The following is a 22,586-nucleotide window of genomic DNA, read 5'->3' as shown; positions in this document are numbered from 1 at the left end:
GGCAAGTTGACTCAAAGGGTAAAGTCACTTGCTACCAGGCCTGACCACCTGAGTTCAATCCCCAGATGTGGAAGGAGAAAACTGATCTCTGCCATTTTCCGACTTCCACATGTGCACACACACACACAGCACACACACATGAATGTAATAAAAATTTACATTATATTATATGTACATATTCACTTAAAATAGCAATAGGCCACCAATTTTGAGCTGTGGAAATCGTAATTATTTAGGTTCGCCCTGGGAAGTCCTCACAGCCGTTCAGAGGAGGGTATGAGCTTTAGCACTCTGGAGAGAGTCAGGCATTTGCCGGACACACAGAGATTCCCCGCAGCCCCCATAATTTTTCCATCCTGATACTTTCTCCTGATGCAAAGCTCTGGAAAAGCTTTCGGCGCTGTGTCTCCCTCCCTACATCCAATCGAGTTTTATTCTTCAAACCAAAAACTGGGCCACGGAGTGGAGCGGAGCTTCTGGGACTCTGCAAGGGGCACGGCGCCGCCCACATGTGTGTTTCTGGGACAGGCCTGTGGCTCAGAGAACAAAGGCTTATGAAAGAGAAATTGACCTGGAAAAGCTGACCGTGGGGCTACGCAGCCACCAGCTATGCCGAGCACCAATGCCATGGCTGGGAGGTTGAGAGGACGGTGGGACTTGGGGGACTGAGTCTGAGCTTTGGGGTTATGTGACTTTGCACAAGTATCTTGCTATCTCTGGACCTCCGTTTGTCAGCTAGGGTGTGACCTTTCTTGCAAAGCTGATGGCAGGATCAGCACAAATGTGAACGAGGACTTGGGTCACAGTTTGGTTCCAGGGACTCTAGCCAAGTGTCATGAGGAAGGCAGCAACTGAATTTATCAGTGGCAAGGATTATCAAGAAATCTTGTGCTGAAATGTGGAGGGGTGAAAGGTCGGGAGCAGCAGTGTGGGAAGCAGGGGCTCACACCAAACCACCCTGCCCTTGAAAACCAGGCCAGGGAGGACTCTGAATCAAAGGCGCCAGGGAAGAGTTGGCTCAAGTGAGGAGATGGGGGGCCCCCCGGAGGCAGGCAGGCTGGGAGAGGGGCGTCAGGGAGGATGAGATGTGGGCCAGGGTGAGGATGTTGGGGACTCAGAAATGAAGACATGGCAAAAGAAGGCAGGCAGGACAGGAATCTGGGCTGAGGCAGCCGGGGAAGGGGAGGCCCTAGAGACCAGTGCTGGGGGTGTGGGAAGGGGCAGAGCGGCCCTACCCACAGCCGTCAGCTTCTGATTAAACTTGTAAACGGCTGGCCTGACTTCCGCCAGCCTACACTCGCCCCCCCAAGGCTGCCCAAAGTGGCCCCCACTTCACTCTTCTTTTTCCCACCCCAGGACCTGCGAGGCTCTGTGCAACGTGTCTGTGAGTTCCTGGGCCGGCCACTGGGTGAAGAGGCCCTGAGCTCTGTGGTGGCCCACTCAGCTTTCGGTGCCATGAAGGCCAATACAATGTCCAACTACACACTGCTGCCGGCCAGCCTGCTGGACCACCGCCAAGGGGCGTTCCTGCGCAAAGGTACCACTGGGTGCTTCTGGACGGTTCACAGCATCGGTGGGCCTTCATTTGCCCAGATGCTGCAAGGAATGTACAGGGCCACCTAGACTAGTAGTCTTCGCTCTTAGTAGGAGGCCTGGCATTCCAGGTGCCTGCCTGCTGACCAGCCTCCATCTGGGCATCTGCCTGAAACCAAGCATTCTGAGGGCATTCAAAGCCAGGCTCCAACAGCATGAGGATGAAGTCCCCAGGAACCTTTGTTTTAGTGCCGAATAATTCAGTGTTTAGTCAGACATGGTGGTGCTTGCCTATCAAACCAGCTATGCAGCTATAGAGTTGAGGCCAGGCTGGGTTGCTTCACATTCTGTCTCCAAACAAAGCTGTGAGGACACAGGATCCCCAGGTGGTTCAGGTTGGTCCCCAGCCGCCTGATCCTGCTGCCATGTAATTTCACGTTCTAAACCCCAAGAAATGAGTATCTCTAAGGTGTACCAGCCCCCTTTGGCGAGACTCCTGATCTCACCAGTGGCAACAAGACTCACATGCAATAAAGTTCAACAAGCTGTGATAGAAGGGACCAGCACTCAGGATTACATGCTTGGGGGGCACCTCGCTGAAGCAGCTCCCTGGCTGTGGGGACCTCAAGCTGGTCCAAGCTCGTGCAGCTTCCAGAGTGCCTGACTGGCATGCTCTGGCCATCCAGGCACAAGCCTGCTGAAGGCCATGTTGGGTGTCTGAGGGGTACTAGGATGAGAGAGCCCTGTGCCAGCAGAGGCAACTCCCTGGGGAGGTGATGCAGGCTGAAAAGGGGGTGTTTGGGTGCTAAGAGGGAAGCGAGTTCTGGGGAGAGATCTGGAAAGTCAGAGGTCAAAGGACAGGGCTGACAAGGATCACCGAGGTGTAAGGGAAAGAGGCAATAAGCATGGGGTGACCTGGCCAGGTGACGCAGATGGTGTAGTTGGTCCTGAGGGGAGTTCCTCAGTGGTCCATTCCTCTGTCACCCCCCAGGCATCAGTGGTGACTGGAAGAACCACTTCACTGTGGCGCAGAGTGAGGCCTTCGACCGCGTTTACCGTGAGCAGATGAGAGGACAACCGAGCTTCCCCTGGGACATGTCCCCAGAGGATACCAGCCCTGATGGAGACCCTGATCCTGAGCCCAGCCCCAGTCCTGGCCCTAACCCAGGACCCTCTGATGACCCCAACGCAGCAGCCTCACAATAAAGTTGACACTCCAATTGCCCCTTCCTCCTTCTGCACTTTTGGGGGACAGCGGGGGGGGGAGCACGAGGGGAGAGTGGGGGGGCAGGGGAGAGCGGGGGAGGTGGGGGGAGGGGAGAGGAGGGGGATAGTGGGAGGGGAGGGGAGAGTGGGGGGGCAGGGGGAGAGCGGGAGGAGAGAGGTGGAAGGAGGGGAGAACAGGAAGGGAGGGGGGAAAGGGGAAGGGAAGAGCGGAGAAGCAGGAGGGGAGAGGGGGAAGGGAGGAGGAGAGGAGAGAGCCAGAGTGGGGGGTAGAAGCCAAAGGGGAAGGGGAGGGGGGAGAGCAGGAGGGAGGGGGAAGTGGGAGGGGAGAGTGGGGGAGGTAGCAGGAGGGGACAATGGGGTGGAATACAGAGGACAGGGATCACACACCAGAGACAGGATGCAAAGGAGCTGCAGAGGGTCAGTGTGACTCACATCTCATCCCAGTGCTTGGGAGGCAGAGGCAGTAGGATTGCAAATTCATGTCCAGCCTGGGTTACTCAGGGACCAAAACAGAACAAAGGAGGTGGGGAAGCCTGCACTGAACATGAACGCAACAGGACCGCCAGGCTGGGCCTGAACTGAGGGAGGGAAGTTGCGGGGGAAACCCTGGGTCTCAAGGAGAACTGGGGAGGATGCCGTGGTCTGGACTCTGGAGTGGGGGAGGTTGGAAACCATGGCAATTCATGTCTGTGTTGTCAGAGTTTAATCTGATCAGAAATAGAGAACGCTCTGCTGCTCCCCATCAGCTCCCACAAAACATTCCAGACATACCCAGTGTCTCAGTGTCCCCATACTTTCTGGGCCCTTGTGTTTCAGCCTTGTCCCTCCCCTCTTAAACTCCATCACTGCTAACACTCCTCTCCTGGACTCGGTTTACCCTCTGCTCCACACATGGGTGTGGGTGCTTCTCTGGGGTTGCCGCACAACTGGTGAGGCAGCCAGACCTGTCTCTGAAGCAGTCCTATGGAAGACCGGCTGCTCTGGAACCTTCTGCCCGAGCCCTTAGCTCTGCTGAGCTCACCCAGTTCGAGAGCAATTAAGACCAATCCCTTCCACTGCCAGACCCCAGGCCAGAGGACTGAGACACAGCCAATGTCTGGTAGGGGCTCTGAGCTGACCCATGATGGGCTAGCCACATCTGGCCATCAGCGGTGCCTTCCAGGGCCTGAGCCAGAGGCCCAGTCTGATGTAGCATTGTTTCCCAACCGCCTTTGGGCTGGAGATAAGTAACGCAGATGGCGGGCTGGAATCCCAGGGAGGGGGCCACTCCAGGGCTGTGACCGGGCTAGTGAGTGAGAATCCATCTCACCCCTGGGTCCCCCTCCAGTGCCTCTCTGCCTCATCAGGGCCCTGGCTGGAGTATCCTTGTGGCCCCAGGACTTCTTGAGCTGTAAAGGGGAAAAAAAAAAATCTGGTGAGCAGTTTCTGGGGCTCATGGGGCGGTGCTAGCCTGGCGTGCACAGGGCCTGTGTTTGGTCCTCAGCACCACATAAATTGGGCACAACAGGCACACAATAGTATCAGCACTCAGGATGTGGAGGCAGGAGGATCAGAATCTCAAGACAAACCTGGACCACATGAAACCCTGTCAAAATAAGGAGGCAAGCTGGACGGTGGTGATGCACGCCTATAATCCCAGCACTTGGGAGCAGAGGCAGACAGATCTTTGTGAGTTTGAGACCAGCCTGGTCTCCAGAGGGAGTAATAAGTTCCAGGACAGCCAGGGCTGTTACACAGGAAAACCTTGCCTTAGAACAACAATACACAATAATGATAATAATGTGAAGAGTGACAGAGGAAGGACCTCCAGCGGCAACATCCGGCTTCACGAGGTGCCGGGTGGTGGTGGCGCACGCCTTGAATCCCAGCACTCAGGAGGCAGAGGTAGGAGGATCTCTGTGAGTTCGAGGCCAACCTGGTCTACAGAGGGAGTTTCAGGACAAGGGTCCAAAGCTACATAGAAACCCTGTCTCGGAAAACCAAAAAGAAAAACAAGGGGGGGGGGGATTCTAGGAGCAAAGGTCTTGGGGTAAGTGAAGACCTGGAACCCCAGACCCACAGAGGATGCCTCTCACCTTGTATCTGTGGAAGAACAGGAAGCAGCTGTGCCGTCTCTGGGACAAATATTTGTCAAGGGAGGGGAACCTCAGCAGAGGCGAGGCAAGGACCTTGGCCTGCCCACTCCCTTTCCTCTGGCTTCACTGACACAAGTGATTCTGCTCAGTTACCAGAGAGCAGACTGGGGAAACTGAGGCTGGCAGGGGTTAGTTCACTGAGGGATGTAAGCCCACCTGCCTGCATCCTGGGGGGGGGCTGTTTGTCGCCCCACATGGCTCTGCTTCTTCTCATGTAACAACCCGTCTCATAGTGAGAGAGACTGAGGTTCAGAGGCAAAACCTTTTCTAGCCCAGGGTTAACCAAGCAGCCGAGTGGATCCCCACTCTCCACATACATCTGCCGGAGGATTCTCTCTGGTGCCTCAGTCTCTCCATCTGTGAAGTGGGTAGATTAAGTTAAACCCACTTAGCCAGGCGTGGTATATACCTGTCATCCCATTGGGGGAAGGTGGAGGCAAGAGAATCAGCTCAAGGCCAGGGGCTCCAAGACTCTTTCAAAAAGAGAACTTGCTTCTTCTTTGGGCCTCTCTATCTGTTTGTCTGCCTCAGTCCTTATGGGGGGGTCTCACCTCATTGTCACCATCACTGGAGCCAGAGAGCTGGGACAGGCGACTAAGGTCCCACAGGGAGCGGCTGGGCCTGGTTGGGGGACCACTGGCTGTCCTGGTACGGTGGACACTCCTCAAGATGTCACTGAGAGCTGGCCCTGTGGTGGTGGGGGTCTCCTGTCTGTTCCCCTCAAAGATGTGACAGGCCGCCAGGCGGTGGGCCAAAGGCTTGTCAGACAGCAATGGGGCCACAGGGGCCACAGGACAGCGCAGGGCCACATGGTGTGGGCTTCGGGGCAGCCGTGGACCCTCAGAAGGGCTGAGCAAGGGGCTTCGAGCTGGTGGTGGTGGGAGTGGACTGGAGGCTGCGTACAGGACACGGAACTCCTGGCTGAAGGCATCCGCAATTTCTCCTGTGAGCAAGGTCACCAGGCCCCGATGCAGGCGTGAGTCACTCCACGTGAAGCTATGGATGTAGAGTAATAGTCAGGATCTGTGCAGGGTGGCACCCACCCTAGTCCCCAGCCACTGTGACTTTAAGTCATGATCTCACAGGCCTCAGCCTCTCTGGTGAGTAGGACAAGAAGTATCTACCCTGCTGTTTGTCACAACCAACCTGGGGACAACAGGAGATAAGACACTTATACCAAGCTGGGCCTGGTAATAGCATCTGTAATCCCAGCACTCGGGGTTGAGGCGGGGAGATCAGGAGTTTGTTACACAGTTCCAGAAAAGCCTGTGTTACATGAGACTATCAAAAACGAACAAACAAGCCACAGGGCGTGTGGCACAGGCCTTTAAGCCTTTAATCCCAGCACTGGGAAAGCAGAGGCAGGCGGATCTCTGTGAGTTCAAGGCCAGCCTGGTCTACAAGAGCTAGTTCCAGAGGGGAGGGGGAGGAAGAGGGGAGGAGATGGAAATTTTTTTAAATTAAAAAAAAAAAAAGAGCTAGTTCCAGGACAGGCTCCAAAGCTACAGAGAAACCCTGTCTCGAAAAACCAAAACCAAACAAACAAAAACAAAACAACAACAAAACCAAATAGTCAAACCTGGGAAGTCTTTATACTGATCACGTGAAGTCAGAAGAGCCTTCAGCATGGGCTCTGCTCTGTCCCCAGGGATAGAAAGCTCGGTGCCTCAGTTCCTTTATCAGGAGATGGGGTTGGTCTTCTAATACCCAGGGAACTATTTGAATTTCCACAGGCTCCCCAGAAATGCTGCATTTATGTCCTAAGCATGTGCACTGTGCACCAGGATCCAGGGAGCACGTCCGCCACACAGAGCAAGTGCCCTGCGTGGGCCTGTGTCGCATAGGGTGGCACCTGCACTGCCCTCACCCTTCACAGATGTGACACAGCAGAGGTGTCTCTGGTTCAGGGGTTCTGCACGCATCAAGCACCCTACTGTGGCTCAGTGCGCCACCGATAAAGCAAGATCGCTGCGCGCAGGCATGAGTGAGTTAGCATTACACAAGGGTCCTTACCTTGGCAGGTGACAGTTCTGGGCCCTTCAGCCTGTGGTGGAACAGGCTATGACCCCTCCCCCACCTGCAGCAGTCAGGGAACCCTGAGGGTCTGTGAGGTCACTGAGTTCCATGGCCCAAAGGCTTGTGGGCAGGGGTGCTGGCCCATCTCCAACCCAAGGACTCGAGTTCCTGAGAGGGACACTTTGTATTGGGAACCAGGAACACTCCAAGTGCTGACCCCCCAAGGCCAGGACGAGGATCAGGAGGTGCCATCCAGGAGGTCACGGGAGCCCCCGGCCTGGCTTGGGTGCTCTCCACGCCGCCAGGCCACCATGGTCCTTGGCTGGCCACTGCTTCTGGTATTGGTGTTGTGCCCAGGTGCGACAGGCATCAAGGACTGCGTCTTCTGTGAGCTGACTGACTCCACTCAGTGCCCAGGCACACCCATGCGCTGTGGGGACGACGAGGACTGCTTCACAGGCCGCGGAGTAGCACAGGGTGTGGGGCCCATCATCAACAAAGGCTGCGTGCATTCCACTAGCTGTGGCCGCGAGGAGCCCATCAGCTACATGGGCCTCACTTACAGCCTCACCACCACCTGCTGCTCCGGCCACCTTTGCAATGGGGGTGCTGCTTCCGCCACGGGACCTGCCAGCCTGGCGCTGGGTCTGCAGCTGTTCCTGGGCCTGTTGCTGCGGCTTCAATACTGGCTGTGGTGACCCACAGGAACCGCTGGGCCTGGGGCTGTGCCCTGTGCCCCCACCTCCACCCCTTTCCCTCATTAAATGGCCAGAGGTGCAGTCTACCTCCCGTGGCCCTGGCTTCCTCCGTTCCAGGGCCCATGGGAGCCCGGCTGGCATGCCATTGTGTGGGCTACGGCCTGTGACTCTCACGGCTCTGCCCTGCCCCGTTGTTTCTAAGATGCACATTTTTTTTATTTTGCCCAGGTGCTTCGTGTCGGCGTCACCTTAGAGTTGGTGAAATACAGTACCAGTAATACCGGATGGGGTTTCAGAGAGCTCTTTTGTGGGGCAGGGTGCTTTTCTGAGGCACAGTGTCCTGCATCCCAGGATGGCCTCAAATTATCTACACAGCTGAGGCTGGCGATCTTCCTTCTCTCAGCTGTGCACCACCACATCCAGCTCTGAAGCACTTAGCCCATGTGTTGGGCACTGCTCTGTCCTCTGGCAAAGCCAAGACGATAGTGACGCTGCACAGCGCCGTGGTCTCGGGGCTGGAGGCTCAGCACCAAGAGGGAACGTACCAGGAACGCATGCCCCCACCAGCGGTCAGGTGAATGTGGGCAGCTGTGGTTCAGCACCTTTCAAGAATAGTGGCTCCTGGATGGCACCTCATACCCTGGAGCACCTGGCCGTGTCTGGGGGATGCTGTGATTGTCATGTTGAGAATGGGTAGGGGACACCACTGACATCTGCTGGGTGGAGGTGGGGATGAGGCTCAGTATGCACATGGAAGGGCTCTCAATAGTCTGATCGCTATCGTTTCATTCTGAAGTGAGGAAACTGAAGCAGAGAAGGGAGCACGTTGCCTGAAGACACACTGTTATAGCTGGCAGGGTTAGGATCTGAATCCAGCCATCTGGCACCTAGAGTTCATGCCTCAGTTTCCCAAGTTGGGATTCACCAGGCTAGAGAGACACTTCAGAAGGCCCTGAGTGTTCTCCGTAGCAGAACACTTCCCCAGGAAGGGCATATGGACCCATTTTAGAGATGAGCAGAAAGGGTATGCCGCCTGCAATCCCTCCCCCATCACCTGAGCATGTGGAGGAAGGGTTGGGCACAGGGCGTCATGAGGGGACACACCTGTAAGATCCCGAGATGACCCTGTCACCATCCAGCAGCAGGAACTTCTCCCGCACGTGGCCGCTCACCTGCCTTTGCCTGCGGCTCTGGAAGGTATGGCCCTGAACCGTCCGGACATCCAGGTTCTGGAAAGGCAAAACTCTATGATCCCATAGGGCCACTGATACTAAATCTTAGATTTGGGGATACCAAGCTCTGGCTCAAGTATCCCTTTAGGACAGCCAACCCCTTCCCCAGTGACATGGGTTTCAGATCTTAGGGAACCCCAGTGACTTAGAAACCCATGGAAAAGTCCCCCTCTGAGGGCCAGAGACATTTAGATGCCTCTGGCTTGGCCCCTACCTCAGTGGTCCAGGGGTTCACCCCTAGCTGCTGGGCTAGTGCCAAGAAGGCAGGCAGATGCTCGCGGTCAAGCAGTAAATAGACAGGTAGCCAGCGGCGTTTGGCAGCATCCACCATGTCTGTGAGCAGGTCAGGGTCGGTGAAGACGTCCATGACCACAGCCACTAACTAAGGTGGGAAAAGGAAGAGGCAGACATGGGCTCTGGAGACATGCTCAGGGGCTGCAGGGAGACACCCACACACTCTCTCCTGCATGGAGTGAGTCAGGCAGCCCTTTTAAGAGACCCGTTTCCAACTGAAAACTCTTCAAAAAGTTCCCAGCTCCAGGACAAGGCTGGGTGTTGGAGGTCAGGAAGGCTAGGCCACCAAGGCGTGCCGAGAGCTCGGACTTGCAGGCAGGTGAGGTTGTGATGGCGTCTGACTCACCAGCCAGGTCAGTCAGTTTAAAGAGCATAAACTGAATCGTGAAAGGCTGTATATACTAACCACTTGGTATTGGAGTCAGGGAAACGCCAAGACTCCCTAAGAAATGGGGCTTCAGGGGGCTACAGAGTGGGGAACCACCCCCAGGGCTTTCCTGGAGGTTTGGTACAAAAGGGGGCAGACGCAAGTGGTCACAACTCAACTTCAGAAGCATGGACACCAGGTCTCAGTAAGAGGCCTCCAGTTCTGAAGGGAAAGGGATAAACCCTAGGTTCCAAGTCCATGGACCAGAGGAACGCAGGAACAGCCTTGCAAATTCCAGGAAGGTATGGGGGACTGGCGATGTGGTGACACCCACCTTGCTAGCAGCCTGGATCTCCTGGCGTACCAGTTCTTTAATAGGTGGTTGGCCCTCCCCTGGCGGCTGGGTGTAGAGCTGAGCTCGGGTGATGCCCTTCCAGGCAGTGTCCTCGGGCCAGCCCAGCCGCAGCACAGGTGCCGGCTCCTCAGACTGCCCGGGCCAGTAGGTCAGGCTGCCAATATCTCCATCCGTGATAGCAGTCCCTGGGCCTGCGCCACATGGCTCCTGGCATGGTACTGTCCAGTCTTCAGCAGCTGCAGCCAGGGCCTGAGCCTCATCTGCACTCAGAAAGGGGGGCAGCTTCTCCTGCTGCACGCAGGCCCGGAAGGCCTCTTCCCCACTGCTCAGCAGTTCTTCAAGAGCTAGCCGCTGGCCCTCAGAGTACAAGAAGCCAGGGCTGGCCTTGGTCAGGGCTGGCTCAGTCTCCAGCCCCTCTCCTTCCAGTGCGGCCAGCTGGGAGGCTGCCATTGGAGCCACACAGGACCTCGAGATCAAGAGGCCAGTTCTTGAAAGGTCTGTATGGCTTTTGGGGTCTGAGCATCTGGGGTCTTGCGATACTATGTAGCCACCCAGGGTAGCCCTGTGAACATCCAGTTCCCTGAAGGTGTCCCTAACTCAATTCCCATGGACTACCCATACTCCTTACACCATCTATCTAAAAACCATGTGCCCAAGGGCCACCTGTCAGTGGGTCATCTCTCCCATTGTGGTACACTGAAGGGATGCCTCTGCCAAACTGCAGGACCACCTCCAATTTGGAGCCACAGTGGTCTAAGGTGACCTTTGGCAGCTTCAGGCCTGTCTGGATGATTACCTGCCTGCCCTAGTAATTCTGGCAACCTGCCCAACCATTTCCAGGTAAATGGCTGTTTGCCTGTCCCAGGTAGTCCTACTGCCTATAACCGGCGGTTCCAAGGCTTGGACTGTCTATGGTGTATACCCACTGTCTTCAGAGCAGCATAGCAGATCATGTCAGCACCTGATGAGTCTCAGTCAACTTTGCTGTCCACCAGCTCCCACCTCCCAGTTAGGTCCTCCATGGGGACAGAAGGAATCCATCATTCTCCCCCAGGCACTTGCCAGGCTCCTTCAGGGACGTCCCAGGTTCAGGATAGGGAGGTATGCCCCTACCATGACCCCCAAGACCAGAGTGCTGTCTTCATCCTCTGATCCAGAACTTAGCCTGGGTATCTACCAGTCTCAAGGTCTCCTGGCTGCACCCTACTTCCTGGATAGGAACCCTCTCCCACCCCATGTACCTTTCCGGCCTGGAATCACACAGCTCAGAGGAATTGGAATAAGGGCGGGTCTCCCCATCTGTGTGCGCTAGTCCCGCTGGGCCCCGAGGCCTAGGGCCAGCTTAGAGCTGTCCTCCTTCGCCTGTGCAGCTCTTCCGGGACTGCCCCACTGGGCGCTGGAGTCAGGACACAACCCCTTGTGCAAATGCAGGGGAGGGCCTATGGGCGTCTTGCTCAGGGACTGGCCTTTGTCTCACCAGCTTCCCAGGGAGTGCCTCGCCTGTTCCCACGCCTTCCCCACACCACCATCTCAGGAAAGACTAATCTTAGGAGGAAGCAGACACCTGATAGCCAGCGTAGGCGGAGCTCTGACCACAGGCAGAGGCTGCACACGGCCCCTCCCCAGAGTTGGGCCTGTACCAACTGCCAATCACTCACTGGTGGCTCAATCCATCCCGCCCCATCCCAACTTCATGAACACACAGGACCATTAACATCCAAAGCTTCTTTTAATAACAGTAAGATCCAGGGTTAGTTTTTGTAGCCGCGGCTGGCCCTTCTGCCTCTGGCACGTTCAAACTTCCGGCCCTTGGAGCGGACATAGGGTCTGTGGGGAGAAGATACGGGTGAGAGAAGCCCAGCTCACAGTGGCCAATAGGGCCTGTTCCTGTAATGCTGGGAACCTCTTCTGGGCTAGGAGAGCCTTCATGGGGACCACATGCCAATCAAGAGTTTGGCACAGGCTCTGGGTAGCCCATAGCTATGACAACCCCCCACCAACCACTGCAGCTAAAAGGTACACAGGGGACAAAGCCTGATACTCACTTGGTATGGCTGTGTGGGGTTCCTGGGGCCTTGCCAAAATGCCGGTACACCTCTCGGCCCTTCCGAGGTCCTGGCCCGGGAAGGAGAGGTTAAGTAGAGACCAGGAATTCTGACCACAGGGAAGGCTCCCCAAACCTGCCCTTACTTACCAGACAGGAGCACAGTGCCACGGCCCTTGGGAGACTCCAAGGCCAGCTGGTCAAAGGTGAGGATCTTACCCCCAGCCTTGAGGATGCGACTTCGGGCCCGGCTGCTCACCCGCAGTGCACACACCTGAGGGGGCAGACCGTCACACACCTCATACAGCAGACTGACCCCAACTGCCACCACAACCTCTCTTGTAGATGGCCAACACCCCACAGCAAAGCTGGAGTTTGGCTGGAGAGATGTTCCCTAGGTCCTTACTGGTCATTTACCTTCAGTTTGGGCACATCGAGAATCCTCACGTCATCTGTGACTGTCCCCACAACCACAGCCGTCTTGTTTTCTCGGCCAGGAAGCTTCATCTTTCGGATCTGAGAGGAGCAAACAGGCCAAGTGACTCTGAATCCACCCATCACCCAGACAGCCAAGTCCATCTCCCCGACAGTGATAAGGCTCTGAGGGCCTCGCTAGGCGGAGAAATGCCCAGGGAGAAAAGCACAAGTGACTGTCACTTGGGGCGGCAAAGTGGAACCCAAGCACAGAGTTCTTCACCCCCTGCTGGCCCCGACCTGCAGAGGTGGAGCCCTGTGATATCTGGTGTCAAGCACCCATTCCAGACCCAGTTCCCCCGCTCAGGCACTAACCATCCGGGACAGGGACAGAGGTGGCCGGTTGGTGCGACTCATGAATAACCTTTTCAGCACAACCTGATTGAAGGTGGAGTTGGTTCGCCTGGCCAGAAACCTGTACAGCTGGGGGGCAGGAAGAAGAGCGATCATGTGACAGCCACCCTCCAAAATCCATCCCTGTCCAACTTCTGGCCCACCCTCCCCTGATCCAATAGGGCGTCTGGAAGCTTACCTTGACCAGCAGCCGCAGGTAGATGTCCTGGCTCTTGGGCTCCTTGCGCCGAACCTTTCGGTCCTTGTTGTGGCGGATGTCAACACCCTGTGGGAGGTCAAACAAGACTATGGAGCCGATGCCTAACCGGGATAACTGCCCCACATCAAAACTTTTCTTTCCCAAGACAGGGCTGTCCTCAAGAGATCCGCCTGCCTCTGCCTGGCTGCTCTTTACTTTTGTTTGATTTACAAAATGAAATTGTTACAATTCAAACCCCAGGCCCACCACCAAGCAGTTTCAAATACTCATAGAATAAAAACTCAAATCTCATCTTAGTGGTCCAGAGTAGCGAGAGACAGTAATGGGCCTGGAATTTCTGCCAGCAAGTTTCTCAAGCAACAACAACAAAAAAAAATCCCAAAAGGACCCAGGAGGGTGCTCCCACTTGACATTTCCACCCACGATATGGGATCACTCTTCCCAAACTCAGGGAAATCTGTCTTGGAATAAAACCTAAGATGTACAAGACACACGGCTAGCTCAGTCTACCTAGAACTCGCTTATCACGCAAAGACCCTGGGTTCTATGCCCAGTATGGGTGGGGGTTCAGATCCTTGCAAGAATGTGCTCAAAACCCACCCCAAATCTGGAAAATAGTCAAAAGAAGCCAACAGCTCATTCTAGACATGGCAATATCTTTATGTACGACAAAGTGAGAGTCTGTTATCTACTTCAAAACAGTCCTAGGAAGGCCAGATGCTTGTTATCCCCGCTCTTTCCCTAACAGTAGTTACTAAGTGCTAACAGCACGGCTTAACCTGCACCTACACGAACGTCTCCCCCACTCACATGGCATGGACGGGATTACTACACCCCCCTTCCGCCCAACAAGACAGTGCGCACTGGCACTGCTCACTAAGCACAGCCCAAGCCCGGAACACACAACTCCACTCTCCCTGTAAGGAGGCCGGGCCTAGGGGTGCTGCCTGCAGCCCGCGCACTCAAAAGGCTGAGGCAACGGGTCTGCCGTGAGTTCGAGGCCGGACTGGCTCCCTGTGAGCCTGGGCTACAGAGCGAAACTTCGTAAAGACGAGCCTCCGAAGGCGCCCGTGGCCGGACGCTGCTGCCGGCGGCGCCACGTCCGCTACCAACCCCCCAGCCTTCCTTGGCACCAGCCGCGGCCACCCGCACCCCTCCGACGCGCTGCGACCCGGCTCCGCTGAGGATGGCTGCGGATGGGACAGCCGAGAGCGCCACTCGGCAAGCTCACCATGATGGCGCCTCCTGCACGGCCTGGTCCGGAAAGACAGAACTCCGCCGGGGTGGGCGGGGAAAGGGCTCCCTGCGGGACGCACTCGTGACGCGCGCAGGACGCTCTACCCCGAGTAGCGTATCTCTGTGGTGTATTGGTGACGCCACATGGGCGCGACGCGTCGCTCTACCGCAACCTGGGTTTCTCTATGGTATAGTGCATGACCCCCTTACAGAGTCCCACAGAACCATCGAAGAGAAAACAATGCGACACCAGAGAAAAGGGCTGGCACGCAGAGAGCCTCTCTAGCCTGTCCCGGTCCCTGTTCTCTGTATTCTTCAGGATAAAGGGACCCGAGAGCGAGAGATATGCTTGGAGTTAGCAGGAGGAAGCTCGCGGTGACGCTCTGGCCGCAGGCCGACCGCTTCTCGGTGGCTCCCGGAGGACCGGGTGGGCTGTGTATTCGAGGTGAGGCTTGTCCCGGCCTGAAGAAAAAGCTAATCTCACATTTCCGTGAATTTCCTTAAATCCGCAGTTGCCTTTTCCTTATGCTCAGTTAAATGGACGCAACTGAAGTTCAGGGAGCCCTACAAGGTCTCTAACCTGAGACTTTCTTCTGCAATAGTTAACCCCCACCCCATACGGACTCAGCTTTTCCCCCTGCCCCGATCTCTCCTTAGTCTCCTTCCTCAGAGAACGTATTTTTCTTTTTTTTTTCTTTTCTTGACCAGTCGGTTTGAACTGGCGCAACATTTTTAGTATACAAAGTATTTATGTGCAGAGATGGTATGCGGAGCCTCGGCCGGGATCGGATCTGGAGTGGAAAGGCTGGATAACAGGCTCCTGAGGAGTGAACTGCCCCGGAGAGAAAGAGCTTGAGACCCCGGCAGGGGTGGGGTGAGGGTGAGAAGGAGAAAAGCCCAGGGAATTCTCCGCCGAAGGAGAGAGAGAGGAAAATTGGCAACTACTCAGACTAGGCTGTTTGTTTTGTTTTTTAAGGTCAGGGTTTCACAAAGTCGACCATCCTGGCTTGATTCAGTCGTTCTGCCTCAGCCTCCCATGTAGTTGGTGTTATGCCCAAATCCGCAAAGTCCCCCAAAAGCCAACAGGGAGACCGAGTCCCATGTGTAAAAGCAAAGAGCCTTTACTTTATACAAGTTTGTAAACTCGGTCTCTGCGTATGTCTAACTTATTGGAATAAGCGGAGAGCCCCGAGCTCAGTTAAGAGTTGGGATTTTATAGTAGTAAAGGTGGGAGTGAGGGGTTTCTTCAGCTTCAGGGCCCCTGATAGGCTGACATTTGTCTAGGGGTGCCCTGGTGAGTGTGCTGGCAGGTGGTCCTATCTACAGTGGTTGGAAAGTTAGGCGTTTCCTTTGGGTGGTCTGTTCTTGGGTGGTGCTGGGTAATCTCAGTTTATGGTCCTTCCTGCAACCAGATGTTGCTTCAGGTTGCTTTAGGGTAAACTACTGAGACTCAGGCCTCCATTAAACTTATCGATGGCTGAGTCCTACTCTGGCAGATGATAATAGTTGGAAGTAAAGAACTTCGTTTGGGTGGTCTGTTTCTATTTAGCTTATCATGGCTGGCTCCTACAGCTGGGATCACAGTTTTACAGTGCCTGACTGTTGTTTAAAATTGTGACCTTGGTTAAGTCACTTTTCTATATTTTTTTCCTCGTGATAATAATCCTAACAGGGTGTCTTCCCTGGTCGTGTCTGTCTCTAAGCATTCAGTCAACACTTGGTTCGCAGTGCTAGGTAGAATCAGTTGCTGGAACTTGGGAGGACAAGGTGGGCTAGCTGGATGGGAGATGTTGGCTCTGGGACCCTGAGCCTGCAATGTACCCTTGGTCTTCAGAGCCGCAAGCTGGGACTGCACAGTGAGAAGGCAAAAGTTTCCACCAGACACTCCTGTGCTGGGCTCAGGCCCTGCTGTGACAGAGCAGAGATCTGGCTGCCCACTGGACACCATGAATCCAAGGGGCAATGGAACCAGGTAAGGCTCTGGCTAGAGCCATGGCTCTCAACATGTGGTCGCCACTCCCCTTTCGCAGGGTTGCATATCAGATATTTACATTACAATTTCTTCTTCTTCTTCATCGTCGTCATCGTCGTCTCCTCTCCCCTTCCCCTCCCCCTCCCCCCACTCCTCCTCTTCTTCTTCTTTTTGTTTTTTGTTTTTCGAGACAGGGTTTCTCTGTAGCTTTGTTGCCTGTCCTGGAGCTAGCTCTTTTAGACCAGGCTGGCCTTGAACTCACAGAGAGATCCGCCTGCCTCTGCCTCCCGAGTGCTGGGATTAAAGGCGTGCGCCACCCCCGCCCGGCTACATTACAGCTGTGAAGTGGCAACAAAAATAATTTTGAGGTTGGGGTCAGCACAGCATGAGGAACTGTAAGGAACCCCAGTGCCCCAGAGTCTCTATCATCTGCCTTAGACCTCCCATCCGTGAGCAGCCCTCTTCTCAGACAGTGAACCGAGGCTACCAGGGTGAGTGCACAAGACTTTGTGAGCCAGCACTTCCCCTTTCTTGTTCCCTTTCTCTGCTGAGGTCTTCCTTCTCCTTTAGTCTTGGTTTCTGCCTTAATTGTTCTCAGAGCTCAGTGGGTGGGTTCCCAGTCCCCATTTCACTGGGGCTGCCCCCCTCCTTAGCACTCATCTGGGGCTGTTGCTGCTGGGGATTTGGCACTTTCTGTGAAGCTTTGTCCCTGTCTTGTGAGAGTGTAGCTCAGTGGGAGTGGGCTCTGCCCCCAGTGTGGGAGGTGCATTTGGACAGGTGCACACACTCACACACGCGCGTGCTGCCAGTCCCCGCTGTCCTCTCGGTTTGCTCTTTGCTTTCATTTCACCATGTCTTGCCTGTCTTTGTCAACATTTTTTTTCCCCCTGGGCTTCCTTGTCTCAGACTCCAGGCTTCCAAAGCTTTCTCCCTCCTGCCTCTCTGGGGCTCTGTCTTGTCACATGGTGGTTTCCTGGGCAGATGTTAATCTCACTCTGCCTCCTCTAGGCTAGAGTCCAAGCTAAACAGGTTGTAAATTAATGAGCTTCCCCATCCTGGTTGTCATTCCAGAACTGTCTCCACCTATGGTGGTCATTTTCTGGGGTCTGTTACTGTTATGTTGTTCGACACAAGAGGTCACATAACTGTCACATCTGTGCAGCAAAGGCAGACGACCTACATACACTACATGCCTCGGCTTCAGCCTCGCAAGTACTAGAATTACAGGGTACCACCACACTAATCCCAATCTTAATGTTTTCATTTCTTTGTTTCTATCTCTACTTTGCTCTGTCTCTCCCTGTTACCAACATTAACTAGAGTTGGCCTCTGCAGTGGATGAACTTCTTCCCCACGCCCCTTTTCTTTTTTTAAACTCTGTTGGGACAGGCCGTTTTGACCTCAACAAAGATGGCGAGTTAAGCTTTGCCTCGAACCACTTCCTTACCTTTGCTGCGTGTGTGCCCTCAGTTATGATGGGGCCTCCTTGCTTGGCCGTAGCCCCTCCCGGTTTCTTCACTCGACCGGTCAGGTCTCATCGCGTAGTTCCGGAGGCGGACGGTCCCGCCTCCCTGCTCTCTTATTGGTGCGCCTTAGACTGGCTGCGCAGGCATTGGCTGGGCAGGCGCACACCCTTCCCCCACCCCTAGATCTGATGGGGGCGGTAGTGCTGACTCTGGAGGGGCGGCCAGGAGGACGCGGCGTGCGCGCAGGTTGTGGGGTTCCGGATGACCCTAGAGGGGCGGACACTCAGGTCCAGACGAAACACTTGGTGGGATCTGGAAACAAACCAGGGCCATGCCTGGGATGGAGACCCAGACCCAGGCCTGCGTTGCGGCCCTGGAATAAGGGTACACACCAGGGACAGACGGAGCGGACAGCTGGGAACCTTTGGATGGAGGCCCAAATCTGGAGTCCTGGGAGGCCGAGACCCAACCCAGAATGGAGCATGTATAGGACTCTGTGCTGGTATCTGATTTGAGGGAGGTTTGAGGGCGGGGTAGATAACCTGGGCATTAAGAGAGCGGCCCATGGCAGCGGACAGAAGTAGATCCCAAGGGACAGTGTCCATGGGGGCGTGTCCCAGGTGGCTGGGTAAGATTGCCCAGAGGTGAGCAGTTAAGTGGTTGGACCTTATGCACAGCAGAAGGGACTCAGCCCTGGCTCCCACCCTCTTCTCGAAGAGAAGGCGGCTGACCAGCCAGGTTAGTGCTTCCCGACAAACCAGCTGGTGGCCGGCCACTCCCTTGGTCACTCCCATGTGGCTGCCCTCTGACCGCTCTGGGTGTCATGCCCGGTCTCTCCTGTCTGTTGCTTTCTTCATTGGGGTGAGAAACTTTTAAGTATTCTATTGGCCTGTGCCTCAAAAGCTGTTGTCGCCTGTGTTTCCTGCTTCTTGGAGTTATCCCTTCCTTCTCTGTGCCTATGTGTATGCATGGTTCTCCACTCTCTACCTACGGTGACTCAGTGTGTGGGAGGGGATGGTGTCTTTCTGTCTCAGCCTATTTTTTCCTGTCTCTGTCATGTAGTTTCCCTCTGTGTCTTGTTCCCCTTCCCTCAAGCCCTTGCCATCACCCAGTATACCATGTATCTTAGCCTTTGGCCACTTTTTTTGGGGGGGTGGTTCAAGATAGGGTTTCTCTGCATATCCCTGGCTGTCCTGTAACTCGCTCTGTAGACCAAGCTGGCTGCTAATTCAGAGATCTGCCTGCCTCTGCCTCCTGAGGGCTGGGATTAAAGGCGTGTGCCACCATGGCCCTGCTCTTTCTTGTCTTCTGATTGGTGTGGGTTTTAGTTGTTTCTCTGTGGGTGGGGTTGTTTCCAGAAACAAGGTGTCACTGGCTGGCCTTGTGCAAAGCCTTGCCTGGGCAGGTGTGGGGATATGGGGGTGGGAGGGGTATAACTAGTAGCACACAGAGTCCTGAGTAATTACCTGCAAGATAAATAAATGTTTTCATGCTTGGCTACTGGCTTTTCTGCCCTGCATCATGTCGTCTCTCCATGCTCTTCTGAGTCTGTCTATGGTACTCCCTTCCCATACTCTGTCTCCTTCTCACAGCCCCTCCCCACCTATGGCGAGGATGCAGGACTCTGACCATTGTCTTCTCCCTCCCCACAGAGGCTGGACCAGAAGCTGACCACAAGCCAGGGGTCTAGGAGTGCTTGGGACCGGGCTGAAGTCATGGCCCCACCACCAGTACTGCCACTGGCTTCCAGTACTCCAATCCTGCACGGCGAGTTTGGTTCCTACCCAGCCCATGGCCCCCGGTTTGCTCTCACCCTTACAGTGCAAGCCCTGCACATACAGCGTCTGCGCCCAAAGCCAGAAGCCCGTCCCCGTAATGGCCTAGTCCCTCTGGCAGAGGTCTCAGGCTGTGGCACTCTGCAGAGCCGCAGCTCCTCAGACACCGCAGCCTACTTCTGTGTCTACACCTACCCACGGTGCCGGCGCGGGGGCCGATGCAGAGCTATTCGGACCTTCCGGGCTGATGGCGCGGCCACTTACGAGGAGAACCGTGCAGAGGCCCAGCGCTGGGCAACTGCCCTCATGTGTCTCCTTCGAGGAGTGCCTCTGTCTGGGGAGCAGGGTGAGATGCGGGGCAAGAGCCACAAAGGGGTTTCTCTCTCTTTCCGTGTGCTTGTACCTTGTGTTGTTCTGGGTCTGTCTCAGAAGAGTGAGGTCTTCTGCTCTTGGCTGTACTGTCTGTCCCTCCCTGGACCACAGATGAGTGACAGCCCGTCACCTGGGAGGCTGACAGGGTGGTGAGAGCTACCACACAGGTCTCCACAGGGAGGACTCTTCCCAGCAGAGCCTTCCTCACCCAGAGCCCCATGTCCTGTGTGTGCCTCCCAGGCCTCAGAGCTCATTAACAGTGTTGAGGGATCAAGGCTTCTTTCTTCACCTCCCATATAAGAGCTCAAAGGGCACACATTTGCTTTCACAACCAACCCTTTATCTCAGCACCAGTGAGAAACCTGGGCTGCCCACACAGGCCAGGTGACAGAAGGGAAACTCCCAGCAGGCCCTGGGTACCTGCCCTTGACTTATCAAGTCTCCTTGGAGTTCCTTTATCAAGAGGAGGAGCTCTGGTTTCTGGCCTCTGGCATGGTCAGCCCTTTGTTTCTCTCTTGCTATCTCTCCAGAAATCACCCCTGAACTGCTGCCCCGGAGGCCAAGGCTGCTTATATTGGTTAATCCTTTTGGGGGGCGGGGCCTGGCCTGGCAGCGCTGTATGGACCACGTGGTGCCCATGATCTCCGAGGCTGGACTGTCCTTTAACCTCATACAGACAGGTAGGGGATGTGGGGTAGGGTGGGGAGGGATACTCCCGGGATTTTCTGGAGGGGAGTGGAGGGATGAGGAGGCTTCTTGACTAACCTTTTTGTCTACTTAGAACGACAGAACCATGCTCGTGAGCTGGTACAGGGGTTGAACCTCAGTGAATGGGAAGGCATCGTCACTGTTTCTGGAGATGGGCTGCTTTATGAGGTAAAGCCACAAACACCCTAACCCTGCCCTGGGGGTAACTGGAGAGGGTAAGGAGGACCCAGGCAGCCCTATCCCAACCGCAGGTGCTGAACGGGCTCCTTGATCGTCCAGACTGGAAAGATGCCGTGCGGATGCCCATTGGGGTCCTCCCTTGCGGTTCTGGCAATGCCCTAGCTGGGGCGGTTAACCACCATGGCGGGTATGTTGACTACTTCTGTTGAGACAGCAGGGATACCTGCTGAAGAGAGGGATGAGTCTGGAGCTACAGGGTCCCGAGACAATTCAGCATCTTGCCCCTCTTCCTGTTGGGGGGGTGGCTCCCTGGTGGGCACACTGTCCCCCTTTCCCCCCCCTCCCCCGGCTATGTCACCCCCACCCCATTGCTCTTTCCCCTGTGACACCCATTTCTGGCCGTGAAGGTTTGAGCCTGCTGTCGGTGTTGACCTGCTGCTCAACTGCTCGCTGCTCCTCTGCCGCGGCGGCAGCAAGCCTCTGGACCTGCTCTCCGTCACGCTAGCATCAGGATCCCGCTGTTTTTCCTTCCTGTCAGTGGCCTGGGGATTCCTGTCAGACGTGGACATTCACAGCGAGCGTTTCAGGGCCCTGGGCAGTGCTCGATTCACACTGGGTGCAGTGCTAGGCCTGGCCACATTGCATACCTACCGTGGACGCCTCTCCTACCTCCCCGCTACTACAGAGCCAGCTTTGCCCATCCCAGGCCATAGCCTGCCTCGAGCCAAGTCAGAACTAGTCTTGGCCCCAGCCCCACCCCCAGCCGTCACCCACTCGCCCCTACATCGTTCAGTGTCTGACCTGCCCCTACCCCTGCCCCAACCTGCCTTGGCCTCCCCTGGCTCTCCTGAACCTCTACCTGGTCTTTCCCTCAATGGTGGTGGTCCTGAACTAACTGGAGACTGGGGGGGAGCTGGAGATGCACCTCTGTCCCCAGACCCGCTGCTTCCTTCACCCCTCAATTCTCCCAAAACAGCTCAGCTTTCACCCATCAGTGAAGCGCCCCCAGAAATGCCAGCATCCTCAGGGTCCGCGCCTCCTACTTCCAATACTCCAAAAGTCTCCGCCTGGGGCCCATCTGACCACCTGCTCCCTCCCCTGGGCTCTCCACTGCCCCCAGACTGGGTGACGATAGAGGGCGAGTTTGTGCTCATGTTGGCCATCTTGCCCAGCCACCTCGGTGCAGACCTGGTGGCCGCCCCACATGCTCGATTTGATGACGGCCTGGTGCACCTGTGCTGGGTGCGCGGCGGCATTTCACGAGCTGCACTACTGCGTATTTTGCTGGCCATGGAGCACGGAAACCACTTCAGCCTGGGTTGCCCGCACCTGAGCTATGCTGCAGCTCGAGCTTTCCGCCTCGAGCCACTCACGCCTCGTGGCGTGCTCACTGTGGACGGGGAGCTAGTGGAGTACGGGCCAATGCAGGCACAGGTGCACCCCAGTCTTGCCACGCTGCTCACTGGGCCTGCGGGTCAAAAGCCGTAAACCTAAAGGAGCCTGAAATATTACAAGGTGGTGGGACCACAGTACCATATGATATGGCCTGGCTTTTATAGGTAGAAGCAACACCAGGACTGACAGTAGCAAGGGTGAATACTGGTCCTGACCCTCAATTCCCAGAGGACCTAGCGGCTGAGGGTGGGGCCTGCCTTCTTTGCTGTCCAGTGATGGGGCCTGGAATGTATGAGCTAGCAAGGCCTCAGCTCATTGGCCAGCCAGGGTTTCTTGCCTACTCCAGTGCCTCCGTTTGACTGGCCAATCAGCCCTTGAGGGGCAGGACCCCCCCCCCCCAGGATTTGCACTAATGGTCCACCCCTTGCCGGTTGGGGGTGGGAGATTCACTTCTCATGTTGTATGTCTTGTGTGTCCCTGGTCTAAAAAGCAATTGAAAAGGTCTATGCAATAAAAGTGTCGCTCTCTTAGTCGCCCTTCCATCAGACGGTCCT

The 22,586-nt window shown here is 55.7% G+C and overlaps 5 protein-coding genes across 12 annotated transcripts in view; 3 read left to right on the top strand and 2 right to left on the bottom strand.

The window, feature by feature from the left end:
- Positions 1 to 2,739, top strand: part of Sult2b1 (sulfotransferase family 2B member 1) — a 49,503-nt gene extending 46,764 nt beyond the window's left edge. The window contains 2 exon segments of the mRNA XM_038314155.1: positions 1,357 to 1,537; positions 2,525 to 2,739. Coding sequence (XP_038170083.1) covers positions 1,357 to 1,537; positions 2,525 to 2,739 — 396 coding nt within the window.
- A 1,166-nt stretch (positions 2,740 to 3,905) lies between these two features.
- On the bottom strand, positions 3,906 to 10,761 carry Fam83e (family with sequence similarity 83 member E). The gene is made up of 5 exons (XM_038314167.1): positions 9,837 to 10,761; positions 9,056 to 9,223; positions 8,714 to 8,838; positions 5,447 to 5,891; positions 3,906 to 4,148 (listed from the first exon to the last, which is right to left on the bottom strand). Exons 1-5 carry the CDS (start codon positions 10,305 to 10,307, stop codon positions 3,906 to 3,908), a joined length of 1,452 nt encoding a protein of 483 aa, XP_038170095.1. The 5' UTR covers positions 10,308 to 10,761.
- Spaca4 (sperm acrosome associated 4) lies at positions 7,223 to 7,609 on the top strand. Its single transcript, XM_038313556.2, has one exon. It carries the CDS (start codon positions 7,223 to 7,225, stop codon positions 7,607 to 7,609), a length of 387 nt encoding a protein of 128 aa, XP_038169484.2.
- Positions 10,762 to 11,567: 806 nt separating the features above from the next.
- On the bottom strand, positions 11,568 to 14,320 carry Rpl18 (ribosomal protein L18). The gene is made up of 7 exons (XM_038313495.1): positions 14,160 to 14,320; positions 12,908 to 12,994; positions 12,691 to 12,798; positions 12,319 to 12,417; positions 12,052 to 12,175; positions 11,903 to 11,972; positions 11,568 to 11,684 (listed from the first exon to the last, which is right to left on the bottom strand). The coding sequence occupies exons 1-7, from the start codon at positions 14,160 to 14,162 to the stop codon at positions 11,609 to 11,611; spliced, it is 567 nt and encodes a 188-aa protein (XP_038169423.1). The 5' UTR covers positions 14,163 to 14,320; the 3' UTR covers positions 11,568 to 11,608.
- A 26-nt stretch (positions 14,321 to 14,346) lies between these two features.
- On the top strand, positions 14,347 to 22,562 carry Sphk2 (sphingosine kinase 2). Of its 8 annotated transcripts, none has more exons than XM_038313491.2 (8): positions 14,347 to 14,609; positions 15,999 to 16,136; positions 16,331 to 16,627; positions 19,255 to 19,723; positions 20,280 to 20,429; positions 20,531 to 20,625; positions 20,709 to 20,824; positions 21,045 to 22,562. In XM_038313491.2, exons 4-8 carry the CDS (start codon positions 19,318 to 19,320, stop codon positions 22,123 to 22,125), a joined length of 1,848 nt encoding a protein of 615 aa, XP_038169419.1. In that variant the 5' UTR covers positions 14,347 to 14,609; positions 15,999 to 16,136; positions 16,331 to 16,627; positions 19,255 to 19,317; the 3' UTR covers positions 22,126 to 22,562. The 8 variants fall into 8 exon arrangements, with proteins under 8 accessions (XP_038169419.1, XP_038169420.1, XP_038169421.1 ...); XM_038313492.2 differs by having other exon boundaries at positions 16,327 to 16,627; XM_038313493.2 differs by lacking the exons at positions 15,999 to 16,136; positions 16,331 to 16,627.
- The last annotated feature ends 24 nt before the right edge of the window (positions 22,563 to 22,586 follow it).

This window comes from Arvicola amphibius, chromosome 12, assembly GCF_903992535.2.
Source record: "Arvicola amphibius chromosome 12, mArvAmp1.2, whole genome shotgun sequence".
Lineage (NCBI taxonomy): Eukaryota > Metazoa > Chordata > Mammalia > Rodentia > Cricetidae > Arvicola > Arvicola amphibius.
This window is presented reverse-complemented; position numbering and strand designations above follow the sequence as displayed.